General features: G+C 34.9%; 1 protein-coding gene across 4 annotated transcripts in view; it reads left to right on the top strand.

Moving 5' to 3' along the window:
- The window catches only part of LOC117217425 (uncharacterized), a 367,343-nt gene that overhangs the window by 229,826 nt on the left and 121,799 nt on the right, over nt 1–15,718 (top strand). For 3 of the 4 annotated variants that reach the window (XM_033465133.2, XM_033465059.2, XM_033465211.2), the window contains 2 exons: nt 1,459–1,759; nt 12,051–12,323. In XM_033465133.2, the coding sequence (XP_033321024.2) occupies nt 1,459–1,759; nt 12,051–12,323 (574 nt within the window). Of the gene's footprint in view, nt 1–1,458; nt 1,760–12,050; nt 12,324–12,693; nt 12,886–15,718 lie in introns of those variants that run through there. The other variant, XM_033465290.2, reaches the window with a different exon arrangement.

Here is a 15,718-nt window from a genome sequence, read left to right as displayed (position 1 = left end):
AATTCGGAGGCCACATGCCACAATTCGAAGACAATTCAAAGGCAACATGCCATGATTCGAAGACAATTCGGAGGCAACATGTCACGATTCGACGGTCATCACGTATCTTGTAGCTCTGCGATTTTTCTTATCTGATTCATACTCAAACAAACCATTTTGTATTGTCTTCTGGGAAGACGCATCACACGTTTGAACGAATCCGTCGACTCTTATCATAGACGTAGCAATAAATTATATAGGCGTAGGACTAGCGCAGGGAAATTCACAGCAACCCGAAATTTGGAATTTCCGGAAGAAATTACTGTATTATGGTTTATTATATATATAAACATAATTCATCAATACAATAATTTATTAACATAGGAATCATATTTGATCGAATATCTCGGAAACTACTAGAGCTAGAAGGATGGTTCACATTGCAAACTTGTGTATTTTTTAGTAAAGAATTCAACTGCGCAACGTGATTTTCAATGTGTTTATATGTTTAAAAAATATGTATGTTTTTTTTCAGTTTTCCATTTAATTCTTAATCCATTTTCTTGAATATTTGTGCGCGCCAAATGTATATCCGACTACAAAATACGAATAAAATAGAATTTTTAATTCTGCAGTTTAACAGAAGTTACTATAATTTACACTTTTGGTCATTTCCGTAAGACGAAGGATTTAAATGTGAGTAATTAAACAAGTAGGAGATTTCCGTGATACAGTAAATTCTCCCGCAATTGTCCCTCAGCTTCTAAACAAAAATGGACAATTCGGGAAGCGGAGATACAAGTATTCGAACTTCGTGACTCGTTTATACAGTTGTTGACAATCGTTGACGACTATAAAAATGAACCGCGAGGCTGGAATAATCGTATCTCGTCTTTCCAAATTGTCCGTTCTTTATTACAAGCTGTTGAACAATTGAGGAGTATTTACTGCATGTAGTAAAAACATTTCGCTAGAGAAAATAAGATTTAAGAAATTGAACAGCAATTATTTTTAACAAGCGCGCAGCTCAAGTGTTCATTCACTGAACAGATCATACTACGTAAAATTTGGACGAGTTTGAATCTATCTGCGGCAAACTGATCACTGCGCACGTATTACTATCTTTTCCTCCAGGAACGTACGTCTTCTATCTGATCGAGAAGCATCGGTTAGCTAACTATCCTTTGACAATGAATCTCAAAAGCTTGCTGAAAAATGACATACGATAGTAAAACCTAGCGAAGAGTAAAAACGAAGACGAGTACGGACGTATTCGAAACATCTGCGGTGTCAGTCCCGATGAAGTTGACGACATCGGTAGTGGAGGAGCTAAATTATACATGAAATTACGCGTCTAGAATCCCAGTAGACCATTAATGAAAAACAATGCCTAGAGTTGAGATCGATTTGTCTCTCTATCTGTCGGTCTATCTACCTCTTTTCTCTATCGTGCGTGCCGTCATGTTGCTCCACCCCGAGGTCTCGGAAGAGATCGTTCGACCGCCGGCAGGTTTCGCGGACTCCCCGGAAGGGCACAGGGCCACCCCGAAGTACGTGCCCGGGCACAGGCTCTACAAGAAGTTCGACAAGAAGTACCGATCGGAGGACCGTGGCGACAGGAGGCATCGGCGCAGCAGCGCGGGCAGATCGGACGTCAGAGCGAAATCCGAGGAGAGGGCCGCCACGAGGCATGGGAGCAGAGGGTCCATCGATGAGAGCGCAATGGGCAGAAAGAGGCTTCACGCGAGGAGCACGGACGTCAGTTTGGAAATACTCACAGGTCAGTCTTTTGCATTAACGATTTACAGTAAGTTCTCTCCAATTGTCCGTCGGCTTTTAAACAAAGGTAGCCAATTTGGGAAGAAGAAATGAGATTATTCGAGGCTCGTTTTCACAGTTGTTAGCAATCAGCGACTGTAAAAACGAGCCACGAGCCTCGAATAATCGTATCTCCTCTTTGCAAATTGTCCATTTTTGTTTACAAGCTGAGGGACAATTTGAGAGAATTTATAGTATTTGGGTACTTTAACTCCTTGCTCTATAATATCGATTCGTTATAGTGATTTCGAACATGATCCGTTAAATCTGGATATTGTTTATATGTTTTAAATAGAAATTAAATTCTACCCCTCTGTTATCAATCAGAGTATACATCGAAGTAAAAATTGTCATACAAAAGATGTAAATTATCTTTATCGTGAACGAATTTATTTGTGACAAAGGGGTACTAATTAATATAGTTACGATAGGAAATGTGGTGCAAGGGGTTAACACAATCGTGGCGTTATTTGGAATATTATACTATGCTGATTCTGTTCTGAAAAATTGTCCTGACAAATTCTACCTTACAATTCAATTCACGTTTTCTGTTCGGTCTCAAACAAATCAGATACAGGATTTATCATAGTGGGCCATTGTATAAGGAGAGGTGGACCGAATTCCTCGTACTCCTGCAATCTTAAATGTTCAATTCTGACAATAATAATTTATAATAATAATTTATTATTATAAAGAAAGAGATTCTGTGTAGCCACAATAAAAATCGATTCGGTCCGCTAGGTTCTCTAGTGAAACTTTCGCACTAGAGTTTCTATTGTGTGGCGAGCATGTAGCATCCACTACAGCTCCGAAAAAAGGTGACCTTGAAAATAATGTTTTTTTTAAATCGCATTCGTCTCTTGATACCAGTTGAATTCGATATAAGAAAATTTTAACGTCACTATTGCAAGAAATATTCAGGTGGAAACATTTAGATAAACTACTATGTACAGGGTGTCCCAAAAATGTCTGGCAACCCGTAAATAGGGGGTTCCTGAGGCTATTTGAAGTAACTTTTTCCTTAGCGAAAATGCAATCCGCGGCTTTGTTTGTGAATTATTAACGAAAAATAGTAACAAGTGAGAGGGGGGGCTAGGCTGGCACGAGACTTGTAAACGAAGTCGCGGATTGCATTTTCGCTAAGGAAAAGTTACTTCAGATGATCTCAGGAACCCCCATTTCCGGATTGCGAGACATTTTTGGGACACCCTGTATAACTGTTATGGACTACTATTTTCGGAGTCGTTTCAAGCTCTGGTTTTTACCAATATGCAATAAAAATTTCCCATTTATTTGAAATGCAGATTGGGCCAAAATTCGCGTTACGAATACGAATCATCACCTATTGCTGTCAGTCAACCTCCTATTTGACAATCTCATATTTTGATGAAATTGCATATATATAGTTTAACCAAAAATATTTCATATCTCTTCTGTCTATCGGACACCCGAATTTACCGGCTGGTGTTATTCCTCATTTTTTAGTAATACATATTATACGCTGCAGATTTTTTCTGAATATATAAAGTTTTAGAAATCATAAATTTTAAAAATCCTTCACATTGTTCTGCTGAAGCACTTATATTATATATATTTATTGTATTTATTGTACTTATATTATATATAATACTTATATATATTATATACCATATATAAGTATATATAGTATATAATACTTATATATATAATATATATATATATATATATATATATATATATATATGTATTGTATTTATTGTATTATTATATTTATTGTATCTTTCGTAGTTAGGGGTACAAAGATTGAAGAAATTTTTAATACGTGTAAAGGTAGCTATCGTCTAATAATTAGAAACTCCAGAAAAGGAAAAAATTGAAAACATAAGAGGAAGCTTCTGACGTTAATCGCACGAAATGTTTATTTCTGAAGTTTCCAAATTCGTATTTTGCAGATTGACTTGCTAGTTAACCTTAATTTGGAAACCAATGAATTTTGAAGCCGGCGATTGGTTTTTAAGATTTGATATTAGCTATTAGACAAACTGTCATTTTGATGAAAATGAGTATAAGTTTCATGAACTGCAACAAATCAACAGCGGATCTTCATGACATTTTGAAGTTTGTAAAACATATGAAAACTTCAACATTGGTGAACACCAAACTTATTTTTACTCTATTCTTACCTTCAGCAATCTATTACTTGACGAACTTCGTACTTATTCTACTTTTTAATAAAATAATCAGTATAATTATGTAGCATATAAAAGGCACTGTTACAATATCTGCAAAATTGTTAATTTTTCGATTGTGTGCATAGAACAACGTTGAAACGTTTCGCATTACATCTTTCTGAAACGAAAAATATAAGGAATACGAGTTGTCGTCAACGCGAGTTGTTTTTTCAGGCGATAAACTTGGTTTTACGCCTGGGATAAAAATTGGTTTTTATTTTTCTCAATTACAGCGCATAGGAAAAATATGAAAAAATGTTCTGATCACTGTAACGCTGACATCTTTCTGCCGCCAAAACATAGTCATCATACACTTCCAACTTCCATAAAATATCTGCAATTTTTCGAATTTCTTGGGGATTTTCATTTTTTGCATTTAGGATTGTCAACATAAAAATCGGAAAGGATTCTCAAAAATGTACATCAACAACCACAACAGGTCACATTTTTTAGACAATTATTGTGAGCATTTAAATAAGGAGAATCGATCGAAAACCGCCAAATCGAAGACACCCCTTATCTATCCATCAGCCGTTTAAATCAGCCTAATCTCCCTTAACCCTTATGTTAATAATCGGGTATCCTTTTGCATATGCTCCTCAAAATAATGTTCTTTCTTCCCGGTAAAATATTTCAATATCCGTTCAGATCATCGTTATTTGGCACATTTCCTATCAGTATCTGTTTCGAGTCTACAATTTTGTTATCAGAAAGTACTAAAATTAAACGGTAATGTTTCAGATATGGTTGTTCAACAATCGAATACCTTTTGCATATCTTCCTGAAAATAATATTTTTTCTTCCCGAAAAAATATTTCAATACTCGATTAGATCGTCGTTATTCAGTACATTTTCTATCGGTACCTGTTTCGAGTCTACAATTTTGTTATCAGAAAAGTACTGAAACCGAACGATAATGTTTGATACAGGTCTTTTCAATAACCCGGGTACCCTTATAGCAGGGTTCCCCAAACAATGAATAAAAACAATATTTTATTGCGGTAATAAATATGAAATAAATAAAAATGAATGTTTACATAACTATATAAAAGTTATATAAAACAGTAACGTAATATAGCAGCTCGCCATCGCATCAAAGATACGCCGCGGGTACTTGGGTCATAGAACAACGTCGAGAATTTTGGTTATTGACATAAGGGTTAACCGTCTATACCCTCTACTTGGAAGATCTTCATCTCGAAAGTTTCGCGAAGAACTATTCCCTCTGTTTCCCGCAACTCGCATAAAACACATTCTAATAAGGACTTGTATGCCGCGCGTCATAAAAAGCCCGTTTAAGAAGTTCTGCTGCATAAACTTCATTAACTACTTTCATATCTACCAGGAAGCGCGTTATACGATGAAATGGATGTACCAAGTATTGCGGAACGAGGATAATAAAGGTGGGCAACCGTCGCTCTTGTAAAAAGTTACGTAACAAGGCAGGATTGAAAAATTGAGGGCAGCTACCTACTGTGTCGCTTGGGAAAGTTTCGCTCGCGCGTTTCTGTTACTTCTCATCTTCTTTTGCGGAAATTTCTTGGTTCCGTTTACGTTGTGAATTAGCGTTACTCGCAACCGGTACACGAAAAGATGAAATATTGCCGTTTTAATTAGTCTTGTTCATTCCGCGGTCGACTACAGGCTTTGGTTTTTTAACCATCGTGCGATTCGCGAGTCAAAATTGACTCGTTCTTTCTTTTCATAAAAGCGGGGGTCTTGTTTGTCGGAAAACGAACGTTTCTCGCAACTCTATACTGAGTGTCCTCGAAATAGGTAACCAAACTTTGCTATCGTATTCTGCACTCCTTAAAGATGAAAAGAAGTCATATAAACATAGGTTCGGAAACTCTTTGTTTTCGAGATACAGTAAATTCTTATTTCCCGGAAACAGCATAATTTTAGGACACCCTGTATATTTGATTATTGTCGACAATCGGTAACTATAAAAACGAGTCGCAGGGCTCGAATAATCGTATCTCCTCTTCCTAAATTGTCCATTTTTGTGCATAATCTAAGCGTCAATTAGGGAAAATTCACTGTAAATACTTTTTGTTTGCGCTATTAAATTTTTAAGACTTGTAACATATTTAAAGAAATTTACTGGAAATGATTTCCCTGTATTCTCTGATTTCTCTTTCCGGATACGTTGAAAAAGTCCTGGTGCATTTCGAATTTTGTCACATGCCGTGATAATCAAATGTTTTAGCGTTGCGATATTATCGATAGCATTATCTGTCGGTACTATTAATTACCTTACTATAATTTGCAATTATCTCAATAACGAACAGTATCCGGATTTATGTTTATATTACCTTTTCTCATCCTTAGGGAGTGCAGTATACGATATTCAAGTTTGATCACCTATTTTGGGGACACCCTGTGTATAGAATTGACGGTGCATAGGATCATTCTCAGCTACAATGATTATTTTTTAAAAATCTGCGTTTAAGGATATTTAACGTAGACCTGTTAGGGTCATCCCACGCCAAATCAATCACTCCCTCCCCCCAATGTCTGGGACTTTGATCAAACTGAAATATGATGAAGTCCATCTGATATTAGGGGAGGAGGGAATACGTCATCATTTCGCTAATTTCGAATTTGTTTAAAATATACGGGATCCTGTAATTTACGATTTTTGCCCATTTTTGCAAAAATGAATTATACTTAGAAATTTTTATCTCGAAAACCATTGACCTTATCAAGATGTACTTTCATTAGCTTTATTTGGGAAGGATTCACTCTTTCATATCAATTTTGATCTAATCGAAAAAGTTGTTTTTACAACATTGAAAATTACAAAGAAATTCTTATTTCTTAAATGTGGGTTCCAAGTCGCGTTTTCAAAAATTCCGAAAAAATACTATCGTATTCTTTGGATTTTTCTCTATAAGCACATGTTTCCTGTAGGATGGTGCGACGCTCATTAAACTCACAGTGTAACGCCAAAGGTGGTGGTGCGCTCCGTCGCAGGTAAACGGACCGCGAGTTCCGCTATGACGGTTAGCGAACCAAAACACCATCAACCCATGTTATTGTAATGACGTATAAAAACGCACTCAGCAAGTTTCACAGCCATCAAAATAGCATCATTTATATCCGCAGAAGAATATTACTAACCCACTCTTGGCCAGTGACACTTTTTTTCAAATAATCACATTTATCAGGACTAACGGGTTCTTTCGTTTAGTATCCATGAAAAAGTGCCATTGTTTAATGGAAACCGCGGGAAAATAGTGGGCTTATTCCATAAGGAGAGGATAAGGATGGAGCAAATAATGATGACAAAGATAGGATCAGTTTAAATAACTGGGTTGTTAAGGGTTATGAGTTTGTAAGGAAGTGTAATGTGCCCACGCTTACGAAGGTCATTAGAGAATCAAATACTTATACTCCGAGCTATATCTGAATGGACAAAAACGTCCTTTGCACACATTAATTTCGATTATGTAAGTCAGGGAGAACAGGAAAATCATATTGCTGGATTACAAGCTCGCTTTGCAGCATTAACTGAGCCGTTTATTTTGAAAGTGGCATAAGTCACTTTTTCAAAAAAATCGAGTTAATGGTAACACTAATTACAATTGAACGGTATCTTTTCATTTTAAAAAAATTTGCAATCAATAAGTTGAGAACTATTGAGATTTGTTCGAGAGAAGTTTTGCTAATTAACGGTATAACAAACATGTTTATTTTGAAAGTGGCGTAAGTCGCTGTACTCAGGAAATTAATTGCGGGGCTTAGTGTAAAAGAAATAGAAACGTGTGATAAGTGTGTGTGAAGTATTGTTTTGAATTATTTTCAGTATTTTTGAAAAAGTTGTGATCACTGGACTTATTTTTATAAGTGCGAAAGAATAGTGCAGTTTTGTAAATTATATTATAGTGATAATAATAATATAATAATATAATAGAAAAATGGATCCGTTATACGCTGGATCTCGTCCTGTTTCTTCAGCAAAATACAAAGACATGATGGGCTTGCTTAATTATATACCCCCAATATACCACAGTTATTTTAAAAATTTGAAACAAAACACGATTTTCTTAATCACTCCTATTGATGACGAAAATTAAAGTGAACTGATGTATTTTCATATAAATTACTTATACTTATGTTTCAAAATGTACTAATTATTTTTGTATTTTATGAATATTAAAATAAAAAATACTTAAATCATACCTTTATATTAAATATGTTCATGCTATAAATTATTATTATATATGTAACTTATTCAACAATTTTAGTAAATCACTGTCCTTTCAAAACATCACTTCAATAAAATACGTCGGACAAAATTAATATATGTCAGTCATTTTTCTAAACTATTTATTTTGAAAGTGGCTAAGTCACTTTACCGTAATGAAAAGTGGTGATTTTTTAATGTTTATACGAAATTATTTATACTGAGAAAAATATCAGTATCCTGAGATAACAAATACAAGTAAATCTTCTCGAAAGTTAGCATCCATATTATTAAACGTGTTAAAACGCAAACCCTTAAATATCTCGACTTAAAAACAAAGTGACTTATGCCGCTTTCAAAATAAACGGCTCAACTGTCACCGGCACTAGAAGTTTCCATAGCTTCACACCAATATCACACAAAATGATTTTATGCAAATCTTGTTCCTTTGATAAAGATGGCACTTTGTTCAACGTAATGTAATAGTTTCGGTCGCTTCTTTACTCGTAACTCTTAGCCCCGTCGTTTAAACTGATTCTACCCTTGTCACCCTTCTAGTTCCATCCTTACCCCTACTCCCTGACGGAAGAAAATCTCACCTCTCCGCGGTTTCTATTGAACAATGACACTTTTTTTACAGACACTAAATGAAAGAACACGTTAACACGTTGAACGCCACGTCACCCATATCTGGGTGACGGCTATGTTTTCGCAGTCTTCGTCCAATTAAAGCAGGATTTTGGAGGTAATTTATAGTAATTTTATTTGTAACACAACTATGATGAGTATAGACAATATAGGGTAACAATAAAGTATAAAGTAAACAAAAACAAACATTAAAAATATACTTATACTAATAATAAAATAAAATAATAAAATATAAAATATACTAACAAATTATACTTATATTTATATTTGTTTTTAAAATATTATAACATTTTATTAGTTACGATGGAATTCGTTAAAACATATAATTGGGGTGACTCTGGAAACTCAGGACAATACGTTATAGTCTTTTGTAAATTTTCTTTTGCTTCGTGGCGCCGGGAGAAACTATACCGATTCACGCTGGGCGTTCAACGTGTTAATACTGATAGCTGTGATCATTGTAAAAAAAACGTGCCATTGACCAAGAGCGGTTTAGCAAAATTCCGGCGTGAACACTATCCTCGTGGCTGTGAAACTTGCCAATTGTGTTTTTAGTTTTTATTGGAATAATATGGGTTGCAGTGGTTCGGTTTGATGACTGTTACATAGCGGAAGGCGCGGTTCGTTTACCTACGATAGGGCGCACCGCTAAATTCAACGCTTCACTGTGACTTTGATATGCGTCGCACCACACCACGGAAAACATAGGTTTATAGGGAAAAGTCCAAGTCGAATTCTTAAAAACGCGACCATAAGTCTTTATTTTAAAAAGAAGAATTTGTTTATAATTTTCAATATTGTAAAAACAATTTTTCGATCAGATAAAAATTGATTTAGAAAGGTGAATCCTTTTCAAGTAAAACTACAGAAAATTTATTTCGATGCGATTAATAGTTTCTGAGATCAAAATTTCTAAGTACTACTAATTTTCGCAAAAATGCGCAAAAAATGTGCCCTGTATTTTTTAAACAAACTTGAAATTAGCAAAATGATTACTTGACTCCCCGCTCCTCCCACATCACATGGAATACATCATATTTTAATTTGATCAAAATCCAGATATCGAGGGAGAAAAGTGATCGATATGGCGTGGAATAACCATTAGTCTTTTTATTTGGTCACCTATTTATTTAGTTCAGTGATAAAAAAAATGGACTAATTGAGTCGCGATTCAAATACTATGAGTCAAAATATATTTGATTGTCGCTGTTGTAGAATAAAAAAAATGATTCCGAAAGTAATCGTCTCAAATTGTTATACATACAGGGTGTTGTGGTTCAAGACTTACTGGGAGGAATAAACAATGCCGAATCAGCATACATCTAAAAATGTATCGACAGAAAATCGACTTTTAGTATCTAAGAATATTCGATAACGTGTCAATATCATTAGGCTAGCATCAACAAGGATTCTTTGTTGAATACAAATTTAATACAAATCTTCTTTGTCACAGTTAGTTTGCCATGTGTCTTCCCTCTGACGCAATGCAAAGTTGCTTTTGATATCTCAAAAAGATTCAACGCGTTTAGTTTTATTTTACAAAAGTTATTCTGTTTCAAACAGTGTCCTTATGCATTTGTCAATGATTATATCTTCGACTTACGTAAAATGGTTTCTAGTCTGAATGCACTATCAGCAACGTACACTACGAAATTTGATATATATATACATATATAGATCAATAAGCAATCACTTACGATTCAAAGTCATAGACCAAGCTCTGCAACCTCTATAATAATGTCCCTTTGTTTTCTCATTTCCCAAAAAAGTGACGGTCGTTTGAAAAAATGAGGATAAATAGCAATGCTGTTTTTGAATTTCTACAGTGGCCGATATAGTGATAGGTTCATCTCATTTTTGTGATATAGCATTAACATCTCTGTTTCTTTTTTTTGTTATTAGAAAGATTCGTAACGATGTATTTAGTCAAACACATAGTTATTTAAATCATTTAATTTGTATTAATATGATTATAACATCGATATTACAAAAATTTGGAGATTTTGAGCAAAATGGTTCACTTAATATTGCTGTATACTTATTTTAGGAAATTGTGATAAATGCAATTAGAAATTAATTAATTACAAAGAAAACTTAATATTTAGTTGGTCCTCCATTGTTTTCAATGACTCCAAATATCCTTCGCAACATCGAGTTCGTTAATTTCTGCAGCGTTTCTGAACCGATCTAACAAGGAGAGGTTCCCAGGGGTGACGCTCACTTATTGATGAGATTTGGTACAGCGATAGACCTTATAAAGCTGAATCCAATGATACCCAATTTTAGGGGTAGATGGCTTATAGTTTTTGAGACATTTAATGTTAAAGTCTTTAATAAAAGGCCAGAAAGACGCACTGGATTACAGCGCGAAGCACTGTGCGGTAGGGGATGGGGACAAGCCGCCGTGCTACATTCAGGTAGGCCGGATTCTCCATTCCCTAATATTTCTGTCCTGGTACCGGTACCAACACAGTACCACAAATATTACGGAGTGGGGAACGATGGGAGACCCGATCTGGTCTGTCAGAACGCGACGCGCGACGCACCCCCCACCTCCTGCTACACGGTGCCTCACGCCCCCACCTCTTGTCGCACGGTGCTTCACCCCCCACCCCCACCTCCTGCCGCATGGTGCCGCGCGCCGTAATCCCGCGCGTCTTTCGGCCTTTTATTAACAACCTTAACAACAAATATCTCAAAAACCATAAGCCGCCTGGCCCTGAAACCGGATATCATTGGATTCAGCGTTACAAGCTCTATCACTGTACCAAATCTCATGAAAAAGTGAGCTTTACTCCTGGGGAGCTCTCCTCAGGTAGTAACACTACCTGATGCAATCTTGTAATTCATCAGCGACCGCGTATTGTTTATCATAGCTGTAAACTTGTTATGCTGAAATGCCTCCTTGGGATTCAATGTCTATCATTATTTCGGCCACTATTTTGGGCGAGGCGCGCTGCAAGCAGTAGCTCGTGAAAGGAACGTCAGAAAAAAAGGTAGAATTTGTTGGACAGTGTAACGAATTCGTTTCAGCTAAGTGCACCCCATCCGTTCACGGGAACGTGCGTAGTCTACTCATAAACGGTTCCCTTCTCTAAATACGTTCATTCTTCATTTTACAAGCTCCATCGGACTGTCAAATTTAGCAGAAGATCACGTTTAAACATTTCACGCCCGACATCCTGCTTCTGCCTTGAAAATAACAGGTCGGGAAGACGAGGACAGCTACGTGGAGCCGTACACGAGCAGCGACTGGATTTACATCGGCGACCTCGAGGAGAGCCACGTGTGGAGAAGGCCGGACGGCAAGGACGACGAGGACGCGGTCCCGGAAAGTATCGTTAAAGAACGGAGGAGCTCTCAGGAGTCGACGGAGAGCGAGAGGAACTTTTGGAAGTATTACCAGGTAGCGACGCTCAAGATGATCCATGGGAAGATCAGCGGGGAGATGTACAAAAGGATACAGACGAAGAGTTTCGGTGAGTCAATAATCAACGTTTGTCGCCTCTGCTTTTATTTTTTCTATTTGCTTAACGCGTTACCTACCGGAAGTCCATTAATGGCATTCGTAATGACCCTAATGAATATTCAGTGCGCGGGTATTAACCCTCGTATGCTCCTCGGGTGAAAATTCACCCAGTTCCAGTTCTGTCAGGGTGTAAACGTACAGGGTGGGTCTAAAGTGACTCGTAAATTGTCGAGCGAATGCGTAAACGTTTCGAACAAAAAGTGCATGGTATCGTTACTATGGAATTATTATACGTATTATTATTCGCTTTAGCCATTCTTCTCCTTTCTTTTCGAGATAGAAAGGGTGGCTTTCTAAATTGGACACACGATATTTTTCAGCATTAACTCCTTGGAAGGCGACTTCTTTCGCAGCAACGTTGAATAATACTTCGTCGTCATTAACGCTAGGATTTTTTCATTTACGATTATTCAGATTATGAGATACTTATTCGATGTGTTTGATAATTGGAGTTATTAACGTACTACATTACAAATCGGAATAAATATACTATTGTTACCCTTATAAAGTAATATGAAACGAGTGTTAATAATTTCCTTAACGGAACGAGGCAACTTCTGTTTCTTGTATGTTTTTATTTACTTTTATTATGAAAATTTTATAAAACTGATATGGAAATGATTTGTATACAATCGTATAGAGAATATGATTTATATGTAATAATCCAAATAATATAAAATTCATATAATCCATGAGATGATTAAAATATAAGATTTCGTGAAATTGTGTTCATTTTGTCCACAATTATATAGAAAATAAAATTTATATAGAATTGTATAAAAATATTAATTTCATATACATATAAATTTATAATGGAATTAATTTTATGTAAAATTTTATAAAAATGCTTATTTTGTATATAATTATATAGAAAATAAAGTGTGTGTATACAATTATATAAAAGATATTAAATTCATATAGAAAACAATGGAATTAAATTTGTATAAATTTGCATAAAATTATAATTTGTATAATTATATATTTTTAATACGTTTCATTACAATATTTAACATCCTTACTACCATTGTCAAAAAAGTTACGTACAGTCGTGCATGGGTCATTTTAGACCCAGATTGTTCTACGTATAATATCTATGGAAAAATGCGCATCTACTTTTTAATTTCTGAGGATTTAACTGAAGAACGTCTTATAATTAGAGTGTAGGCTTTTATGCGAAATAAAAATTATCTTCATCCATTTTAACGAACACGAGTCAAGTAGATACTTTTTTCTTCCCCTAGTAATTTCAGGGAGTTGAAAGTAGTACATAAACGTCATAAAATTCTTTTAATACCTCCATTGTTTTTTTAACCTATCCATTTGTGGCATAAATGCATAAATCTGCAGTCTATTTATAATACACAGTAAGTTAATGCGGAGTACACTCGCGAAATTTCTATGTTTGATGTTTACGAGTCTCTTGGAATATAATTTATACGAACTGTTGACACTTTTTTGTCAAGTTTTTGCAAATTTTCGCAAGTGTGACATCTGCAAATGCAGTGAGATGTGAGGTGAGTTCCAGGATAAGAGAACATGCATACGTTACCATATATGATGCATGCATAATGCGGGCATAATTCAATGTTATCAGTACAACCGTGACTAATCAATGTTTGAGTATGTTTATGATATGCGACCGATTCTACCCTCATTACTAAGTCTAGAATAAGGTGACGCCTAAAGTTTTCGTCAAATTAAGTAGCCTCTTTTACCTACATCTCACTGCTTGAAACATTTCAATTATGTGTTTACGTCTTCTGTATAAGTACTCATTCTTCCATAATAAAAATATATGAATAACACAAAATATTTAACAAAATATACAAAACAATTTTTGAGCGAGATATTGTATCCTTGAAAGGATGAAAAATTAATTTCTGTGTGTCAATTACAGGGCCTTTCCTAAATACTACGTGTTCATGTACACTGATGTAGTTAATCTGTGTCAATTTTTATACAGTGATCTAATTACTATACTTCGATTACTATGATCAGTTCTAGGTAAATAAACTTATAACAAAAATGTGAAAACGTGAAATATTCCGTACTAAATTATTTAGCATAATTTATTATACACATATGTTTCAATACTTATGATATTATTCAGAAAGGAAAGGAATAATAATTAAACAAAAAAATATCTAAGAAGTTAATTATATTATTGTTTCTCTGTAATTTATACGAGAATTTCTCGTATGAAAGCATCATTTTGCATTTTCTTTATCTTTATTTGCAACATGTTGTTTAAATGTTTATGACAAGATCGAAGCAAAAAAACATTTAATTAAATAGTGTTGTTTTTATAAATAAGTAAAATTATTGCAAGGGCACATTAACAGGGTGTGACACGGTAATTGACACACTTACCTTATATTCTGTATGCTCAAACGTTAAGCGTTCGAGAAAAACCGTATAAATTTTCAGATTGCGAATCGAAATGGCTAAAAATAATGTTAATGTTCATTGATAATTACTAGACGGTGAATCTTTATGCATTTATGGCCGAAGAAGTTGGATAAAATGCGGAACCTCGAAAACATCAGAAGAATTTAAAAATATTGTTACATTATAGTTAATATATTAAAACTATTGGGAAAAGGAACATATTTTTATTCTACTGTTTGTAACAATTAATGCAGAAAATTTTTATTTTGCATAAAGATTCGCAGTCCAATAATTAAAATCAGTGTAAAAACTATTCGTGTATCGTATTTCCGATTTTTGACAAGTTGTCAGTATTGGAATTGTTATAATTTTGTTAAAACATGTTGTACAACAACGGGCAGGGATACATTTGAAAACTTTAAGCTTCTACTTATGCTGTGCATTATTCATTTTTCTGTATCATATTGTTACATAATATAACAGGTGGGAAACTAATGATATGGAAATCATGTTTCCTGGAAACATTTTCCGGAAAATATTGCGAATTGAAATGTCTATAAATACTGTGGAAAATTTTGTTCATGACTGATCCTAATGTAGATTTCAAAATTGAATTTTCCCCATTACAATGATCCCTTAAATTCTGACGTACGGTCTTTTTTAGTCACTATATTGAGCTTCGAATGAAAGGTGTACTCTACTTTATAGTAACACTTTCACGAGGGCTCTACGCGACCGAATTGGTTCCTCGTTTCTGTTTCATAAAACGATTAGAAGAAGTCGTACATCAAGTTAGGTAATTGTAAAGGAGAAGCTTAAATCTCCGCATCCTTAGTCGATTTAATCGTGATCAAAATTTGTCAATGTTTTTAAAGACGTTTTAATAAGAGTTGATGAAAATTTTATTCGGATGACCGATAAAAGATAAAGACTAATGGATAAAATTTTACTCGTCAC

This window comes from Megalopta genalis, chromosome 4 (genome assembly GCF_051020955.1).
Source record: "Megalopta genalis isolate 19385.01 chromosome 4, iyMegGena1_principal, whole genome shotgun sequence".
Lineage (NCBI taxonomy): Eukaryota > Metazoa > Arthropoda > Insecta > Hymenoptera > Halictidae > Megalopta > Megalopta genalis.
Note: the sequence above shows the minus strand (reverse complement) of the source record. Positions and strands in the feature narration are given on the sequence as shown.